Genomic DNA, 20,825 nt, shown 5'->3' on the forward strand with positions numbered 1-20,825 from the left:
CCTGAAAAAGGGGCAGAAATTACATATGTGTGCCTGGACCTGGACAAAAATTATAAATGTGCATACAAACCCAAAAAGGTTGCCTATCCCTGGATTAAAGTATACCCAGGATCATGTGGATAGAATAATCTTGAGCTTCTTCTCAGGTAGCTTCTACTAGTGTACCCCTGAGGTTTTGTTTAAAGGTGCAAATGGTTATGGTGTATAGCACAAATCTCAGCTCTATTCCCTGCCCCCTTCCTTTCAAAAACAATTTTCTAGGCTTAGGAACACAGAATTTAGACTGTGTCTAATGCCCATTTCTGAACCCACAGAGAGTCAAGTCAAGGAGAGTGAACTCCGAACTCTTCATCGCTCATTAGCTGGCATAGAGGAATTCACGTTTGCATAACTTATTCAAAAGTGCAGAAAAGCTGTTCAACTTAACTGATAAAGGCTGATGCACTCAGAAGAGTGCTCAAATCCACAAGATTCTGTTACAGGCAGTACACAATAAATTTAGTTTGATTTAGAAAATATTAAACAATTCCTTTTTCTAATTTAAAAGGAGCAAATATTACTAAACATGACTGGAGAATGTCCATCAAAGATTTAAAACAAACATTTATGAGTTTGTGTTCTGCTTAAGGTCAGGTTAATAGATTGGATGCACTAAGATGCAGTCTTAATCTTTTTATTGAGAATTAATCAGTTAAGCAGTAAGAGGAAAGCACCAGCTAGTATAGATGTTGCAGAAATTGCCTTAGAAGCAAAACAAAGTGAAGATAATCACATTCACCACTTCAAGTTACAGAAAAGTAGTAATGGAAAGCAAGGCTGCGCACAGTAAGCATACCTGTTGTTCTGCTATGCGCGAAGTATTCTGAAGCTTTATTATAGTTTTATTAAAAGCCTTCTGCATTTCTTCCATTTGCTTACGATATCTATAAAGTGAGTTAAAAAGTATCTTAGAGAGTACCCACTCTTCATCTCTTACCAATTTAATTTCTCCCTCATTAACTGGAAGAGTAAGAAAGGAAACTCTTCACAACGTTGATCTTTTGAACTAGTTCTTTTGGCTCCTGGTGCTCCCTGCACAAAAACTGACATGGAAGCATCTGGCCTTCTTTATACCCCCTCTTCAAAGGAAAAAAATATTTCCCAAGCAATCATCTAGTTTAAATTATTTTTCTGAACACACACAGGGTGCTTTGCACTACGAAGCAACATTGTGAAGCAACATTCACATGCAGAAGAAATCTTACCCACTGCAATAAGGCTGAGCCTCATAGACTTCACACTTCCATATGACATGCATTACTCTTAAAGTAGTATACCTAAGTTTCTAGAACACGGAACATAATTTGTTAATATAAAGTTCTTCAAGTCTCCTGTTGTGGGCACTCCTGTTTCCTTACTCAAAAGCACAGAGAACCATTATTTCCCTTTTGAGAACTGATTAGCTTACACTCAGACGGAAGAGTTTGCTAAGTTTAGTTTTCAAAAATAATTTTCTCCATCAATTTTTTAATGAATAAAAATATAAAGCTTCCATTGCTACTCATACCTTTGACTAAGTTCTTCCAAATAGCGGCTGCTGAGAGACATATTTACTTCCAAGGCTTTAATACGATTGTTGAGTCTCATAAACACAGACTCTTTTTGGTTTGATCCATGAACTAGATTCCCATTTGTATAACCCAAGTCTGTGGAATTTTGTAATTCAGCATAAAAGTCTGTAGCAGTTCGTGGCAATCCACCAGAAACAGGAATAGCAAGGAATGTTTCCTCAACTGTCTGCTCATCATCTTTTATTTCCAAAGATGATGACTCTACCACAAGAGACTCCACCTGCTTTTCCATTTCTGAAGAACTAACTTTTGTTTCCTCATCATAGCTTTCTATGGCTACTGTACATTCAGACTGTGGAACAGTCTCTGTTGGTTTTGAAATAGTTTCAGTAGATACTTTTTCTTCTGTGCTCATCTCCTTGAATTCAGTTACAATGCTGGCTGCAGATGGCTCCTCTGTAACAGACCCTATAACTCCATCATCTTCAGTAGGGATTTCTTCTTGGGAAGGTACCTCTGAGCTTTCAGATGGAGCTTCTTGTTTTGTAGGCTCTGAGGACACCTCTATTGTAGACAGTGACTTGGCTCCTGTTGTAACATCCAAGAGGATGGACTGAGACACAGTCTGTGGATGACTGGGCTCCAGTTCAAAAGCACCCTCAGTCTGATTAATCATAGCCTCACTCAAGATACTGCTTAAGACACCTACAAGTGTTTCGGATGGCTCTGCAATTAAGGACTCCAATTTATCTGGAGGACGTTCATGTACCGAAATATGCAATGATTTGGTTGGAGCTAGCTGGACCTGCCAAGGAGCAACAGAGGAGTATTTTTCCCAACTAGTATCAGTTTTGCTATGGTGGCGATGAAGACAGGCTGTTGCTGAACACCACTTGTATATATATTCTGAAAAACTGGAAATACAACAGACTGTCACCAACTCACAGCAATAGATTTGTGTTTCAGACTCAAACCATGGTATTTCTTCTTCTTGTTCATCACTGGGAAGTAGAGTTACTGTTGACTGACTTGCTTCCTCTTCATATTCATGGACTAGCTGAACAATTGGGCTCTCTCTTGTTATATCTAAGACTAACAGCTCCTTTTCAGTTTGGGGTATCTCTGAAGTAACAAGCCTACAAACAGAAGTTGAAAGTTAGACATCAAAATGCAGTTCAGCATATTTTACTAATAAAAAAAGATGGTGGTAGGGAGTCAACATCCTTGCCTGCCAACTTGGAAATTAATTATTACTTCCCATCTTAATCTTGTCTAGGCTCAGATTTGTCCTACAAATCCACAGATGACCTGAGATTTGTATCAAGGTCATTTATATTAAGAAATCACAGAAGGTCACACATTTATTTTTGAATGAAGTAACTTTCCTAATAAAAGTATAATTTCTGTATTACTGCAAATTTGATTGTCATCACTCTGTGAAAGGGGTGACTGGGCAATGCGAGCAAGAGGGAATGGAGCTCTCACATGCAAGGCAAGGGCCAAAACATTAGGATGAGGATTTTAAATGTTTCTAATGTTGTAGCATTGGAATGCTGGGGGTAGCAGGAAAGGCTGGCTGAGATAATAATTTGCCATATTTGGGGTGGAACCTGCAAAGGGAGTTCAAGCCAAGAGTCATGGGTAGGGGTGAGAATAGACAGGAAGAGGGCAAGAGGGGGATAAAATGAGAACACTTTATATTCTGTCTAATGTTAATGTTTCCTTCTGTTGTGTTTACATTAATATAACCTACTAAAAGACTCGGGGGCTGGGCAGGTTAAAAATCCACACACACAAACACAAGTCACTTACTCTAAAGAAGGAATGGTGGTTGGCTCTGGCAGTTTGGGTGCTGCCCTGGAAGTGGCAGTTGTATTTTCAGACACACTCTGATTTCCTATCAAAAAGACATGTAAATTTAAAGATACCTAGTTCCATATAATAGGATTGTCAACAGCTACTGAAGATAAACATGGAAATGAATGGCCTGCAAAATGGCCTTATGATTAAAACCAGGAACAATGTTTAAAGGAATGATTTGAGCTTTCTTTACACTTCTGTTCTTGGAGCTCCCAGGGTGTTGCTTGGCAGGAAGTGACACCAAAAGGAGGACACCCCCACAGTGCCTAGACTTGAGCCCTGAATTTGAAAGCAAATCCCTCACTTCCAGCTGTAACAAGAACCTACTCTGCAAACAGACCAACACACACACACGTGCACGTGTCTGCTTTGCATACCAGCCTGAAATAGGGCAGGGCCTGTAAGCTCTTGACATAGCAGCCTCTCTCAAGGAAGGGGCCATTACTCCAACCTGTGGAGACTAACCGGCAGCCAAACAGATTCAGTTCCTTTGCTAACAGTCAATAGTGGAATAGGGTTTTCTCCTAAATCTCAGGTTAATAAAGGTTAATAAAGGTTAATAAAGGTTAATGGTCGCTCTTAGTAGTATTACTCCATTAAGGAGCTCACCATTAGTTAGTGCATAAATATTTTTTGTCCAATGTAAAGTATTTTGCTCTAGAAGTGGGTTTCAAGATTCACATTTCCCAGGCAGTGCAAAACACTCTCCCAGTGGTTGAAGTGATTATGACATCAGTAGTACTCAACGCCACTGCTTTTTCCTGAAGTATGTAGATAGGATTGACTGAGTTTGAGGTGCGTTCATTTTGCACAGATTCATTAAAATGGATGGAAAGGTTTTTTTTTTTTTTAAGGAAATTCAAGAAATCCACCTTCTGTAGATTCCTGCATGACAGCATCTTTCAGACTGTGTCTGAGGTAGATTAGGCCTGTTCCCCGCATAAGGCTCATTTCTTAGCAGTAGTAATAGGACTGCTTCTATCTGGGAGTGGCCTGCTTCTTCAAAGCCGCTAGCCTCTACATGTTTGTTGCGCATAACTCTGGGAAGGCCACCACTATCTAGAGAAAGAACTGCAGAGATGCTCAGCATAGCTACTGGTGAAACTACCCAGTGAAATCTTAAGTCTGTGCATTTCAAGTACTAGGGTGTAGAATTTTGAGAAAAGCATTTAAAGGGGAAGGGGGAGAAAAGCAAAAAGTACGTTATGGGACAAAAGAGACTGCAAACAGGAAATGACAAGAGAAAATGTTAATCACTTAGGTCATGCCAAATTCAGATTCAGCACCTCAAAAATATATATAATCCAACCTTCAGTATTAATTCTACTCAATCACCACACAAACAAGAGAAGTCTATCTGTGTATTTTTTAAGTGGCTGCACCCAGGCTCTGGAACTCCTGAAGGAAGCTCAGCTTGCCCCTTTTGTAATGGCCTTCTGTAGAATGATTAAAACCTTACTTTTTATGAAGGCTTTTGAGCCACAGTTGCTCTGTTTGAAGTGGTTTTAATTGCTGCAGCTAAATTATTTGCTATTTGTTTGTACTGTCTTTTTTCCTGCTATTTTAATGTTTTATGATTGCTTTATTATATTTATTGTTATGTCAAACTGTTTTGCAGGTGATGTTATTGTTTTAACACACATTGCCTTGGACTCATCAAGGAAATGCATATATGTTGTGTGTTTTAAATATAACATACACAGGGAGGATCGGTTGAATCCATCCTTAATTATGCTTACAGTAGACTCCCTGAAATCACAACGAATTTAAGTCCCATTGATTTCATTGGGTCTACTCTAAGCATGACTAAGCCTGGATCCAAACCATTATTTTTACAGCAGTCATTATGGAGAAGCAGAGGGAAACCCCAATGTGAGCAAAGGAACCATAACCATTTAAAAATGTCAGTTTAGTCCAACAAATTGCAAACATTTACCTTGCTCAGTAGAGTCCGCTTCAGTTTTCGCTCCAAGTATATTAGCAGCAATATTCACCATATTTAAAATGGCATCTAAAAAGTATGAAAGAGGTCCCCCCGCCCCCACAAAAAACGTTTGAGATATCTTGCAGGAAAAGCCTTTCCCAAATTTGCTACTTCCTAGAAGTGTTTTTGGCTTGCTGTTTGGTATGGAGGTCCAATGTTTCTCAGCAGTAAATTATACACATACAGCGTATGTACACAGCCCAAATATAGATTTTGATAACTAGAAGTGTGCCCAAGACAGTCCCCATGATTTAATAACCCATGTCAGGCAATAAAATTACTATCCAAACAAACCATTTACCAGTGTTCTTTAGAAGTGAAAACCTAAGTCCCATTCATTTCAATGAGTCTACTCTAAATAGGATTAATATTCGATACTACCCTCTGATTCCACAAACTACCTAAGAAATTACGTAAACTAAGTGAGTTGTTAATTAATAAGATGAAATTAGACTATATGTATGGTCAAAAGGGAAGTTATCTTGTTTAAGACCATATAAAAATTAAAATTTTGCCTAAGATTTTTTAATTTTTCCATTAAGTATCTCAGTTAGATACTTTAGAACATTACCAGTAATTATTAATCCATTTATTTCTCAATCAAAAATTCAAAGTGTTAAGACCACACAGAGAGAAACAAGGGTGGTGGCCTGTCAGTTGCAAACCAGCCATATTAATGGCTATGATTTAACAATCCCGTTCACAGGTCACAGTGGAAAATCTTGGATTCTTTCATGATGCTGAACCTGGAATCTCTGGGTTGTTTAACAGAGTTAACCCAACAAGAAATCATGTGCAGTTGTCCCTGGGTTAACTGAAACTGAAAATGGCTAACATGCTTCACTCATCCCTAGCAATTCTTGGGTTAAACAACCCAGGAACTGTTGCTAGTTCACACATAACACTAACTCATGGATTATTTAACCCATGGTTTGTTGCCCTACCCAAGGTTTGTCTGGAAGACAACTGAACAAACCATGCTTTGTTTTCACATTCCCTCATTTGTTTACTTCCTCCTTCACCCACTCCCGCCCTGTATCCCAAAAGGCCTTAGCATTGGCGTGCAGAGTCAACTTTGTTTTATTTTTACTGCTCTTGCCCGCTCTCTCTGTAGCCTGGCAAAACAACCCATAGACAACTCAGGTTCTGGGTGTGCATGTAATGTCAAACCATGGTTTAAACAACCCCAAGTTCACAACCCAGCCCAGCCTATCTCAAGGAGCACCTCCAGCAACACCAGACAGGCCACTCAACAAGATCAGCCTCAGACGGCCTTCTCTCTGTCCCATCAGCCAGGACAGCTAGGCTGGTGAGGACGAGGGAGAGGGCCTTCTCTGTGGTGGCCCCCACCCTGTGGAGCTCCCTCCCAAGGGAACTCCGCCATGCCCCCTCTTTAATGACCTTCTGCCACGCGTTGAAAACTTGGTTGTTTTGGCAGGCATTTGGGGTGGATTAGGGAAATTTTAGAAAATGACGTTTTAATGTGTAATTTTATTGTTTTTAAACTGTATTATTGTACATCGCCCAGAGCGGCCGGGTGACCAGCCAGATGGGTGATTAAGAAACTTAATAAATAAATAAATAATAATAAAAAACCCAACAAAAAACTATGGGTTCTCTTTTTGGGTTGTTTGTGGTTAACAAACCATGGTTTGTTAACATGGCTGCGGTCAAACATCATGACAACCCAGAATTCAATAATCCATACCATGGGCTAGTGTTATGTGCCAACCAGGCCAATATCCTAATGTTATAGCAGACATAAAATTGCATCTATGGGTAAAAATAAGATTAATATTAGCTACAGGAATTTTTCCAGGAATGTCAATGTTCTCCATGAAATGTTTCCAGCAAGTGAGGACATGTTGGCACAGTTCACATGGAATGGTAATGCAGTTGTTGTTATTTTTAAACTGTGGCTCCCACCCTGGGTTCCAACTCTGGCTTGTCGGGGGAGAAATAAGCCAGAGTTCCAGGTTCAGATGTCACGCTAAACAACCCAGAGACCATGTGTCCCTGGGTTGTTTAGCTGCTCCTGGTGACAGGAGGAGCCAAGTGGGAGCTATCAAGCTGCTTGATCTAGCATGCTGCCTCGTTCACAGTAATCCACGCATTTTAAAGAAGGTTACCATTGCATGTGAACTCGGCCATTGTGATAATGTGTGGAAGCAAAGAAGATCTGGAAAGATATGTGATTTTTTAAAATTCAATATTTATGAAATAACAGCTGCTTAGCCAGACCTTTAGAATCACAGAATCATAGAATAGTAGGGTTGGAAGGGGCCTATAAGACCATCGGGTCCAACCCCCTGCTCAGTGCAGGAATCCAAGTCAGAGCATCCCTGACAGATCGCCGTCCAGCCTCATCTTGAATGCCTCCAGTGTGGGAGAGCCCACCACCTCCCTAGGGAATTGGTTCCATTGTCATATTGCTCTAACAGTCAGGAGGTTTTTCCTGATGTTCAGCCGGAATCTGGCTTCCTGTAACTTGAGCCCATTAGTCCATGTCCTGCACTCTGGGATGATCGAGAACAGATCCTGGCCTTCCTCTCTGTGACAACCTTTCAAGTACTTGAAGAACGCTATCATATCTCCCCTCAGTCTTCTCTTCTCAAGGCTAAACATGCCCAGTCCTTTCATTCTCTCCTCATTGGGCTTTATTTCTTAATTAAATTAATTAAGTTTGAAACAACTTAATTCTCAAAAGGGTCTGCTATCAAAAATACATAACATACTGTCAGTATTGCAAGATGAAATATTGATAAAAACGAGATGAGAAAAGGTGTTTAATATGACTGAACAACAACAACAAATGAATATACTGGACAATCATCAGAGGGATGTATTCATGAGAAGTCCAAAACAGTAGACAGATGTTGCTGCAAGAATAAACATTTATAAGATCATTTATTTGTATTATTTAATGCCTCATAGATTACAGAAAATGTATAAATGAGTTAATGCTCTTTGTTAGAGTGGTCAATATGATACAGACCTGAGAGGCTGTTCAGACATCACACTAAGCCATGGTAGAGCCCACTAACCATCTTGCAGCAAGTGGTTAGTCCATGATTAATAAACCACCATGGCTGGGACAGACACCTGTTCAGAAGTCACGCTAAACCGACATGGTTAGCTCAAAACTCGTAACCATCATGGTTTAGTGTGATGTCTTAACAGGGCAATTATATGATGGACCTGTAAAGATATATCTTTATGTTTTATATCATGGTTTAATGAGATTCTGACTAGTGAGAAAATAGCTGGATATAAACTATGAATCCAGTGGTTTTATTATGGGGTAGTTTAAATGAAGTGGTAGCTGCTAACAATCAAAGAATGTTTGTGAATATGTTAACTTCAGCACAAATATTAATAGCAAATAAATGGAACAAACAAGAAACACTGTCTTTAAGAGAACAGGAGAAAAACATCTGGCATAAAGTACCACAGTCTCTGTGTACAGTAAAGCTGCACATTCCTTCTACATGTATCAGTTAGGGTAGCTTTCCCATATTCCTTTTCCAGACTCTGCTCTAGCAAACCTCTCCAAAACAGGTTTCCCTTGTATGCATTTCAAGACAGACATGTCAAGAGCACTGCATCTGCGGTTACTTTTCTGGCCTCTATATGTGTGGTAAGAATGTGAGAAGCATAACTTAGTCTCTCCCGCTGCCACCCCCCAAAAAGTTCTTATAATTACTCACTTGTGGCAGAACCAAGAAGATTTTTTGAAGGTTTTTCTTCTCCTACATTGTAGTCCAAAGGATAATCTATTGAAAATTGAAGAAAAAAAATTCTTAATAGTAAATCATAAGCCTCCTTATGTCAAGGGAAGTGCAAAACAGTCTGATGCAGATCTGCCTGCTTAGAGTGGACTAGAATAATTGGTGCTGAGTCAAAATCACTTTAGTAAAGAGGCCATTTACAAAACAAATATGGCCAAAGCAGCACAGGAGATCATGACTACATTAAAATACAGATTTGGACTGGGTGCCTACGGCCAGCACCACAGCCCATCTGTAGGCTAAAGCCCTGAGGGAGGCAAAGCTGGGCCAATATAATGACTCACACTGTTGCTGCTGCTACTGTGAATGGAAGTGGATTAATAGATGCCTGGTAACATTGCAGCAACCCACCATGGCAGGGTCTTGTGCCCTGGTGGGATAGTCCTTCTAGAGATGTCCAACCCAAAGTTTGTCTCATTTCCCCATTTCCAGAGGATGTTCAATGTGATTTATAAAACTGTCATTTCCCCCCTTCCCCAATGCCGCTTAGGCCTCACCAACCTAATTAGGTTCCCTGGCCCAGAAGAACTGTCACTAGGTGCAGCTTTTGCCAGAGTTTTGTGGTGACAGAAAACACAGCTGACAGATTTATGTCTTCTATGCAGCCTAAAGACAAGGCCATAACTCGAGGGGCATGGTACCATCAGGGTTATTCCAGGCCCTCTCCCTTAATTTAAGTTTCTAGCCATTTTACTTGTGGAGGCAGAAAGAAAAACCTGCAGTCAATATTCTGCCCAACTGCCAACTAAAGTAAATCTGCTTTAGCCTTCCAGTGTTTTGACCAATGAGCGCAGACACACTGGGATATTTGGCAAGTGCTAGGACCTTATTTTCACATTGGATAACCTGTTAATATTTAATACAATTAAATCTCTTTAAATACATATCAGGCTAACTGGTATTTATCTTCAGGCTGTTTTGCAACTATTCACCTCCCCATGGGCCCTTCTGCCATACAGGCTGCTTCTAGACAAGACTTTTATCCTGCAGTCGCTCTGCCTCATACATGGAAGTTTACTCGGGGATGGCAGCATTTCCAGCCATTACTGTCTTCCATCTGTAAGCCTCTTATGTTTTTCCACCTAATTCCCTGTCTTTTTTCTTACCAAAACCCCCCCATCATGGAGTAAAGACAGAATAAGTCTTTATTATTATAAATCTTTATAAGACTTATAAGTCTTATAAGACTAATAAGTCTTTATGACTTCTGATTTGTAGTGGTAGGAGCCCTCTGTCTGGAAGCACCCAAAGTTTCTGGCCATGGGTTTCTCTTGAAAAAGAAAATCCAGTGCCCAAGGCTGCAAACTAAAAAAGTATGTGTTCTGAGCCCAGAAAAGCACAATCCAGCAACTGGAAGAATTAGTGCCAGTTGCACAATTTATTTTGCATAATACATCCTGTTTCTGCTAATCTTGCAAGAAGTTGGGGACCTTTTCAAGGCACGAAAACCCTGCCCTTTGACTGCTGGAAGTCTTATTCAGCCTCTGGTTATAATTTCACCAGGTTCAGGACATGTACTTTCAAGCATATTTTCCAAGGGCTGGAAACCTAATTTATTTTGAACACCACATACAAATAAAAGCTGAGATTCCTTACACTAGATTTTGTGACCCATAGCACAGTGCTCTTGAATGGAACTACAATATATAGAAAGCCTTGTCTATGCATTCTGGTTCAGAGTCCCCAAGTTTCTAATCCTTCACCATGTTTTTCCTCAAGTTTCCCATTTTTTTCTGCTTAGCATCTTCTCTTGTGTACTTCCTTTAGCCACTTTGCCTGCTCTTGTGTACTTCCTTTAGCCACTTTGCCTGACCTTGTTCTCTTATTTAGAAATAAATGAAAGAATGAACACACCAAGGAATCTATAGCTCCCCATGCTGAGAGTTAAAGTAATTAAGATTAATCTTGAGCTGTGAACTTACTTACCATAGTCTTCATCAAAGAGCTCCTGTCTTTCAGACTGGTACTGTGAATCAGCTATTTCTTCATATTCTTCAACCATGCTAGTTCCAAACACCCTGCAAACCACATTAAATTGAGTGAAGATGTGACAAATCATGGTTGTTTTAATATCTACAGAGGATGTATGCCAAACTGGCACCTTGCGCAAAACTGAGGTATGCTGCCTCTCCCCACTTCTTCACTATTTTTTACTTGACTTGATTGCACGTTTCCACAGTGCCTTTTGTATATTAGAACTTCTGCTATAAAGCCACTACACTCTCAAGATGTCTATTAAGCCTTGAAAAATCCAGTCTCCTATATAAATGACTTGTCGATAAATTTCAGAATCTCAATGTTTTTGGGTGGTAAGAACCAGAAGGCCATGTTTAAAGGGGATGAGCAACATTTCATTGAGATTACCTTATAAGGCTTAAAGGACAAAAGTGTTCTGATCCAAAATGGGATATCAACTCCACCTAGAGAATAAGAAGCATTTAATAATGAAAGACATATGAATTAATAGTTTTTGTACAAAATAAAAATCAAATTCACATTAGGCACATGGTAACAGAAAGGATCTTGCCAGGCTCTATTCTTGCCATGCATTAGTGTGCTGAGCCACAGAATGTACCCATGCCCTAGGCATTCAACTTTGTGAAGATGCTGCTAACCTTTAAGTACTTGATGAACATCTGAAGCAAGAGAAAAGGAGAAAAAAAGAAAGAATTGTCAGTAGGCGTATGCATGCCACAGGCAACATTTAGCTACCTACACAATTAAGGACCATGAACACTGTCAGTTACCCTTCCTCCCCTCCCCACCCCCACCCCAAAACACAGCTATAAAGGATGGATTTGCAGGGAAAGATAAGGTGCATATTAATGCATACAACGTGCAGAGTCAGATAATTCCAGCTTCTTGTTATATGGCCAAAACACCTGGCACACTTTATAAATTACAGCACAGTAAGAAAAAAAAACCCTGCATACTGGGAAAAGTGCTACTCAAGACTTTCATTTTTAACATGTGCAATAAAGAATTTGTTTCTACTTCCTGTCACTTTTTTTTTTCATCTACTACACTTCATTGTACAAGAGTAAATAAGCATATGGAAGGTTTTTGAATGAGAGTTGAAGAAAAATACTGAAGATAATGCATCCTTTTTTTTTTTTTTTAAGAAAATCAAAATGCAAATCAAATTGTGCATGATACATTTAATTTAATAGTGTCAAGGCTATTTTAAGAACTAAGCGATGATACTTGTGACAAAAAATCACAATTTTTATGTTGCCCCTACCTTTGCCTTTTAATATGCATAATTATCTTTTACCAAGTATATTGTATTTACTTTCTAAATTGTTAGCTGCATATGCAACCCCTGCTCTGGGATTGTTGTGTCATGTGAACCCAGCGGGCATGGGTTATTTAGCCCTCGCATAATCTACGCTCACCGTGTTAACACAACACAACACGACAACAGGTATTGCCCATCACAGTAAAGCATTTTTCAGTAGCAATGTTGACACTGCCAAGACATACGAAGTTGGCCAAATGGAGAGTACACTTAAACACACAGAATATCTCCTAGCCTAAAAAATCCAGAAGATAATCCCCTGCAATTGAAATTACTGTAATTTACAAGTTACATAATCCTCAACATTTACACTTAAAGCAAGCATAGCCTAGCTTAATTTTTGCCAGTTTCTAGAACTGCGTTTGGACATCACTTTAAGCCATGACGGCTTAATAAGCTAGTCACAGTCGCTTATTTTTTAAATAGTCCATGATACCTCGCCACATGACTGGGCTAATATGCTACTGTGCATCCTGTCCAAGCAGTGGCACTGTTTCGCCCATTCATTACGCTGCAGCAAAGGCTACAAGGAGCAAAATCGCAGTGTGCACCAAAAAGGGGGTGGCACAAATAAACGCTTGGAAGTTTGCAGGATCAGGATCAAACTTCACACACACCCAATGCACCATCAAAACCCTGTGCAATTACCCCAGAGGAGAGAAAATCTTGGATGCTCCAAAAAGGGGGTGGCACAAATAAATCCTTGGGGGTTTGCAGGATCGGGACCAAACTTCACATGCAGCCTTGCCTATCAGGAGGCACCCAATGCACCAAAACTCTCAATTGCGCATTTCCCCCCATAGCCATTGCTGGCATAGACGCCTTTGGTGTTCTCAAAATTGTTAAAGCGCTATAGCGGAATTGCGCACCCCCCCACATTGCTGGCAGAGCCACTTCAGTTCACAATATCGCTAAAGCATTATTTTATCTGAACACCATTCTGAAATCTTAATGATATAGGATGGAATACAAATGTTTTAAATAGAAATAAAAGAAATATAGTGCTAAAGCGGAAATGCGCATTCCCCCCATAAACACTGCTTGCTGGCAGAGACTCTTCTGTTCTCAATATCACTATAGCGCTGTAGTGCTAAAGTGCCATTGCACATTTCACCCCATAGACACTGCTGACATAGCCCCTTTAACTGTTCCCAGTACAGGGAACAGTTCCCAATAGAGAACACCTGCAAGGAGCAGAGCAGCACCAATCTCAAAGGCTCTTGTTGCACAACTCTGTAGGCGACCAAAATAATTCACAGTGACTGCCAGATGATATGATAACTCATGATGGGTCAAATAACCCCTACTGCAGACCGTGGGTTATCAGAGTGGGTTATTTTGGCCAAAGAAGCCATTGTGGGTTAAAATATTCCCGACAGATGACGTAACGTCCGAACCCACTCAGTGATGTAGACGAGCCAGGGCTCACAGGGACACAGCACCAGCACTTTTTGATTAGTAGGGATGATGATGTCATCTGCCACCCCCCTCACACTTCTCTGTTTCCTCTAAGCTTTGCTGCAATCCTCACAGTAGGTGAGGGGAGGAATAGATTTTCCCAGCAACAGTATATCATTGTGTGCTAGCCTTGTTGTAATGCAGCCCTATTGGCGTGGCTTTGTCTTGAAAGGGCAATGAAGACCCATTAGTTTTACAAAAGTCCTGCTGCTGGTGGAAATGAAAGCTGGTAGAACTGTTTTGCTGATATGGATTAACACAGCTGCCCACATTTTCGGCCTTTTCCTGTGGATGTGACTATGGAGACTGTTATTACAAGTGCTGCACTTCAGCATTTACCATTATACCACTGTTTGTAGACATGTTTTAGTTTTAATGGAACATGGGAAAAAAGCACCTACATAAAATGAACTTGTCTTTCTTTATGTTGAGAGGCAACATTCAAGTTCTCATCTTATTTCCACTATTTTTAAAAACATGGAATAGGATTGGACATAACAATTGGAATTACAAGGTTAATGAAGAACTTATGATGACTTCATATAAGCGCCACAGCAATTCCCCTTGCTTGTTCTGTTGAACAGTGCCTACTTTTGCCTGCAGTTCAGACAGAGAATATAAAAAAGCGGCCAATGCAGAAGAGGACTAAGTAGGAAAACAGCAAGGGCAGTGAATTTTTTATTCTCTCTAGACAGAAACAAGGCTGCTATGACAGTGGCTGGGTTCACACAGCACAAGAACCCACAGTTCACAACCCAACAACAAACCCTGGGTTCTCTTCGTGGGTTGTTCGTGGTTAACCGTGGTTTATTAGTATGGCTGGATTCACACAACACAACAACCCATGGTTCAATAAGAACACACACTCAACCTGAACTCCACCTTGAGTGCGGGTTGTCATACTGTGTGAACTCTGACAATGAATGGGTCAGTTTGCATGACATGACAGCCCGTTGTGGATTAATTTACCCTCACGGAGCTGCAGTGTGTGTTGACCACCATTACGAATATGCAACCTCCAATCGGGGGTTGTTGTGTCATGCAAACCTGGCCGGCAGGGGTTATCTAAAATAGACTGTGGATTATGTGAGGGTTATTTAACCCACAAATAACCCCTGCTGGCTGGGTTCGCACAACATGACAACCCCCAGTCGGGGAGTCGCATATTCAAAATGGCAGTTGGCATGCACCGCTGCTCCTTGAGGGTAAATTAAGCTGTGATAAGCTGTTACGTTGTGCGAACCAGGTCAATAGGAAGCAGCAGGGACTATTCTATCCTTGCCAACAGCACAGGGAGAACAGACAGCAGCCACAGACATCTGTAATGACTATCAAGACTTGTGGCCATCACAAATACTGACAGAAATATATGCACATACTACTACTGATTCACACAATCTCCACTGGATTTTCTCTATGTGGCTGTAGCCATGGGCCCACTGCTCATGCAACATGACAAAAACAGCACTCTCTGTGGGATACTCTGACTGAGAGACCATGTGAGAAGTTTCATCTTGTTGCTCCACCCATAGGACCAAACCACAATGGCACATAGTGATGTAACCACCTGTGAATTTGTTATCTTGAGATCCTCTGGGCAGCTCCAGCACTCAAAGTCAAGGTGAGGCCTCATTAACTGGGCCAAATGATCACAGCTGTGGGAAAGTACCTGTGGGAAAGTACCCCCTCCCTCTCAGGGCTTGGGAGCGATGCTGGAGCTGGCCTGCGATTGGCTACAAGAGATCTCCCCTGAGTTGCCAGGTGGAGATTGAGAGCTGCCTAGTTATCTCCACCCACCTGTGCCAACTTGATTTGGGCTTGTGAGTCCGTGAATCCCGGTTGGGGCCCTGCTCTGTTGGGAGACCCTTACTTTGGTAATGTACAGGATAGGTTTAGCCATTGTTTTATTTTGCTTGGGGTATTGTTTCAAGGGTTCTCTGTGATTCTCTGTATAACTTTTTTTATCTCTTTCCCCATCTTAATAAATGACTTGTTTATCTCTAGAGCTGTGTGTGCCTCCTTCCAGGTAAGTGCCAATACTAATTTCAGTGCCGTTTGTTAGGTACTTTGCTACCATATAACATTTCAGCCTTGGGGCTTAAAATAGAGGGTGTCAGCTTGAGCCCTTATTTTAGTAGTCCCAAGTGTGTCCAGAAGGTCCCAGAATCTTCTGACTCAGGCTGAGGTGGATATTAAAGGGGTGGTGGCAACCTACTGACTATTTGTTGCCCCTGCCAACATTGCAGGGAGTTTGGGCAATTCCCATTCTCCCTTCACACAACACATGCAACAGAAATATAGTCCTAAGTTACTTCCTCTTTCTCCTTTTTTGAGGGGGAAGTATTGCTTGAATTGTGCCCATGCATATACCACTTAAATCACTCATGTATACATCTAGCCCACAGGGAGCCCAGTTTGGTAGGTGTGATAGCTGGCCCTACAATAGTCGGTATGAAACCTCTTTGTCCATCCAAGTGAGAAGTTTGCCATCACTGCAAATAAGTTACCTTTACGTATTTGGCATACATCTGTTCATCCAGCGGAAAACTCTGGACATTTCTCTCATCTCTAGCATGAAAAGTGCCTAGCTTGACCCACTTATTTGTTGGATACCTAGAACACAACACACATGAGAATGAGTGTGCACAGTGATTTCTTATAGTTCAGCTAGTTCATTATCTTCCCCAAAATGTTATACACAAAAAAACTGGTACTGATAAGGGTGTACAATGCAGTCTCCTTTGTGTGTGTCAGGGGTGGGACGCCTGAGGCTGAGGGCCAAACTGAGCCCTCCTGGAGTCCCAGTCAGGCCCTCTGGGGTTTCCACAACGGCCATGCTGTTCCCTCTGGTCCCATCCCCAAAGCCACAGATCGTTTTCGTGGTCTCCAGGCTTTTGGACAGTTTTCCCCCCATCCTAAAAGGTGGAAATGCTTCTCCTTAGTTCCTGGCAAGAAGCAGTTTAAGTCAAATTAGGCTGCTATTTTTGGCTCTACCCAGCAATGGAATATGGGCCCAGAGAACTTCTCCAAAATAGAATTCGGACCTCAGGCTGAAAGTTGTTCCCCGCCTCACATTGCCGGTGATTCAAATGGACAGTGCTCAAGCTAGCCTGAGCCTGAACTGACTGTGAAAAAAAGGTGATTCAGTGGTAACTTTTAAGGCCTAAGTCAGCAATTTTAAAGCAATTCATTTCTAAGGCCACATTCTACATACCCATTTTTTCCCTGGCAATACATCAGGAAATACATCAAATGAGAAATTTCCTTACGATTTGTACTATATTGTAAACCCCTAAATTAGGATGTTAGATATGCCTATTCAGGGCATAAAAATTATGAAGTCACTACAATGAGAGAAGTTCTGTTTTGCTGGCCTTTGTGAAAACAAATCTCTTAGTATCATGACACATACCTGTCACTGATAGACACCAGAAAGTCCTTGGGAGTAGATGAGAATAACTCATGATTGGCAATGTCCAGCTGCTTTACTTGAATTGGCTCACACAGTTCAACAACAAACCTTAAGGACAGATAAGTATTACAGTATGGAGTGGGTGCAAGGAAATTCCCAAGGAACAGCAGAAATCACTGAAATCACATCCCACTGCACTGTAGAATTCATCCTGGAAATATGCTTCAAAATGCCTTTTAAGAAGTCTCTCAAGGAGAGCATTGTGACTTATGCAGGGCATAAGTAGATAGATTTATGCAGGGCAGACCTGTGTATTTCCTCTTTTCTTTGACGGGAGTTCCTATGGCAGACTAGTAGATTACACTGAGGAGAAGACCAAGTTCTGAGACATGAATAGTTCTTTGCAAGATGGTTTTAGAAATGCTAAGGTTGCAAAACAGCTGGTAGGAAAGTCTTTGTTAAGCAAATGCTCAGATCCTAGACATGCTTAACTCAGAAATCATTCTTACCAAGTTGAATAGCGCTTACTTCCATGTAAGTGGGCATAGGATTGCAGTCTTAGATTGTGGCAAGGCAACAGCTGGAAATTAGTCAAATTACAGCTTTCTGAGCCACTCAGAGCCCAAAAGGATCTTACACGGCCCCAAACGGGTTCTATCATGAATCTTAAATAAAAATAATACCCAGGGTATAGCTTCTCTAACCCTGTGGGCAGAGAGTTTCAGTGACGTAAGTCAAAAAACTGCATCTAAGTAGACTTTTGCCTTTAAAGGCTAACAACATTTTTGTGGTAGGAGTTTTCAAGGTGCCACAGAATCAGGGTGAATAAAAATTGAATATTTTTAAAAGATCATTTTTAACAAAGTTAAATCGATTCTTTTTATTTTTAAAAATATCATAAATAAAAGACTGAATTTCTCTCTAATTTAAAAAATCACAGTCACAATTTTATTTATTTTATTTGTTTAAAACATTTTATCCTGCCCTATATCATTAAGATCTCAGGGCGGTGTACAGATCAAATCAATTTAAACAGTATAAAATAATGAATAATTTAAGCAGCTAAAAGCATATTAAACCATTAAACAAGCTAATAACAATTAGAAAATCTAAAACAATAGCACAGTGAAAACAGTGTGCAACTTTAGGGAATTCAGTTAGCCCTCAAAGGCTCTGGTGAAAAGCCATGTTTTAACTTGGCACCGAAACGAAACCAACATCTGTGCCAATCAGGCCTCCAAGGGGAGGGCATTCCACAATCAGGGTGCCACAGGAGAGAAGGCCCTTTCCCACGTCCCACCATAACGTGTGTCTCACACTGGTGGGACGCGGAGGAGGGCCCCCCCCACAGATCTCAATCCTCGGGCAGGCAATTAAATCTCATCATAAATATGTTAAACCTACACTTACAGTCTCATAAAAATGAAGTCAAACATGGGCATTACTTCCAGTTTTTCAGCTCATGAAAATAGCTCTGTCCAACTTAAGAGCTTTTGTTTCTTGAAAGTTCTGAACTTTTAGTTTCTCTGACTAAAGTCACAAGTTCTCTGCAAAGACACAGGCTCAGAAGGATTGTTGTTCTGTGTTAATGTGGTGGTGCAGTTCGGCCAAGCAAGGTGGAGGCGTTAATTAAGACAGAAAGACAATATAGTGGGATGGATATAGATGCTAAAGATATATATATCTAAAAAAAACCCTGGATTTTTAATTTAAAAATACATGGGAATTTTTCTGCTCAGTAACTACCAAACCTTGTTTGACCTACCAATGATGGGCGTTTTGTTTTTGTTTGCTTTGCTTTTTTGTGAGGGCAAAGCTGGGCCAAGACAGAGCGAAGCAGAAATGAGCAACACTAGAAAGAAAAAGTAAAGACAATTTTGCAAAACATGCAAAATATATACAGTGAGACAAAGAGATGCAAAGCCTGCTTGTAAGGATGGAACAGTGTAAATAATACTCTAGTTGTGTTGTAAATTAACATGGCTTAGTGGCTGGATATACATCATTGTTCAGGAAATATGAAAAAAATTCAAAGGGAAATTTGATTTAAATCTGTGATTTAAATATAATTTTTCCGTACTGATTTAAATCATGATTTAAACTTTGCTTTAAATCACCTTGATTTAAATCAATCCACACTGCACAGAATTCCTGCTTCCTGAAAGGCTTGTCATTCTTCACTTTGTAATCATATTGCTTGGGAATTAAAGAAATGTTGATGTGCTCCAGCTGTTTCTTTTGCACCAGTGAGAGCAACTGCTTGTGCAATGGAGATTTTGCAGTTCTAAAAGTAACCCTGGAAACAAATGGGAACGCTCATTTCTGGATCAGAACAAGTCAGCGAAGCTCCCTTCGTCGAGCACTACTGACCTGCCCAGTGGAAACGATTGTTTCCACTCATTTTGGGTTGCTTGTAGAACTGCAAAATCTCTGTTGTGCAAGTGGTTGGTCCCACAGGCACATGGGCACAGTAGGACACTGCCCCAAACAGTTGTTGTTGTTGTTCAGTCGTTAAGTCGTGTCCGACTCTTCGTGACCCCATGGACCATAGCACACCAGGCCTTCCTGTCCTGCGCTCTCTCCCGGAGTCATATCTTTTAGCCTTGTGATACGTTCCATGGGGTTTTCTTGGCAAGAATACTGGAAAAAATACTGGAGTGGGTTGCCATTTCCTTCTCCAGTGGACCACATTTTGTCAGAACTCTCCGCCATGACCTGTCCGTCTTGGGTGGCCCTGCACAGCATAGCTTATGGCTTCACTGAGCTACGCAAGCCCCTTCGCCACAACAAGGCAGTGATCCATGAAGGGGGCCCCAAACAGACAGACACCTTATTGGACAAAATCCATGCTTTCCTGACATTTTGGGTTTTGTACCAGAAAATGTATGTGTCGTATAATATTTGGGCCTGTAATACAATTATATAACATTTTTGGAGAGGAGAAGATTAGCCTTAAAAGAAAAAAAAAAGCCACAAAATGAATCGCAGATAGGCAGAACAATCCTAACTCCCAGTGCAGGCTGAATGTGCTGAGAATGGAGTAGAGGTACCCATCTGACAGCAGAGAGAAGCTCTGACGGTGCAGTGGCTTGTTCAGCCTGGAGGCCCCCAGAAAAGTATGCTGTTGTAGGACTGCCACTGGCAACAAGCCCCAAAACAGGGCATTCTGGAGGACAGCCTTGAACCTGCTGTATCCACATCTTCCTCGACCCTTCCTCCTTGGATCAGGTTACTCACCCACACCAGCCTTGAGGGGTTCCAGGAAAATATCCCTCCCATTAGTTTCAATGGAAGATAATCTTTAAAAAACAAAGCTCTCCTGGGAAGAAAAAACACCCCACCCACCTACCACCTGGCTAGGAAGGACTGTCAGGACTTCAAAAGTGGTAGGATCACCTGCTATGAAACTCACACACATGCTTAGTATTGCTCTCTAAAAGTATTCTTAAAGTGCAGTGAATGCTTATCAGATTTG

General features: G+C 40.9%; 1 protein-coding gene across 2 annotated transcripts in view; it reads right to left on the minus strand.

Annotated features, from left to right (window-relative positions):
- The window catches only part of SUCO (SUN domain containing ossification factor), a 78,045-nt gene that overhangs the window by 23,186 nt on the left and 34,034 nt on the right, over positions 1 to 20,825 (minus strand). Inside the window, exons 10-19 of one of the 2 annotated variants that reach the window (XM_084850968.1) lie at positions 17,351 to 17,458; positions 16,446 to 16,551; positions 11,798 to 11,818; positions 11,547 to 11,602; positions 11,109 to 11,200; positions 9,102 to 9,167; positions 5,347 to 5,421; positions 3,363 to 3,447; positions 1,547 to 2,686; positions 836 to 923 (exon numbers count right to left, since the gene is read on the minus strand). In XM_084850968.1, the coding sequence (XP_084707094.1) occupies positions 836 to 923; positions 1,547 to 2,686; positions 3,363 to 3,447; positions 5,347 to 5,421; positions 9,102 to 9,167; positions 11,109 to 11,200; positions 11,547 to 11,602; positions 11,798 to 11,818; positions 16,446 to 16,551; positions 17,351 to 17,458 (1,837 nt within the window). The remainder of the gene's footprint in view (positions 1 to 835; positions 924 to 1,546; positions 2,687 to 3,362; positions 3,448 to 5,346; positions 5,422 to 9,101; positions 9,168 to 11,108; positions 11,201 to 11,546; positions 11,603 to 11,797; positions 11,819 to 16,445; positions 16,552 to 17,350; positions 17,459 to 20,825) is intronic. The other variant, XM_084850969.1, reaches the window with a different exon arrangement.

This window comes from Heloderma suspectum, chromosome 4 (genome assembly GCF_057233095.1).
Source record: "Heloderma suspectum isolate Gila_16-S chromosome 4, 16-S_ref, whole genome shotgun sequence".
NCBI lineage: Eukaryota > Metazoa > Chordata > Lepidosauria > Squamata > Helodermatidae > Heloderma > Heloderma suspectum.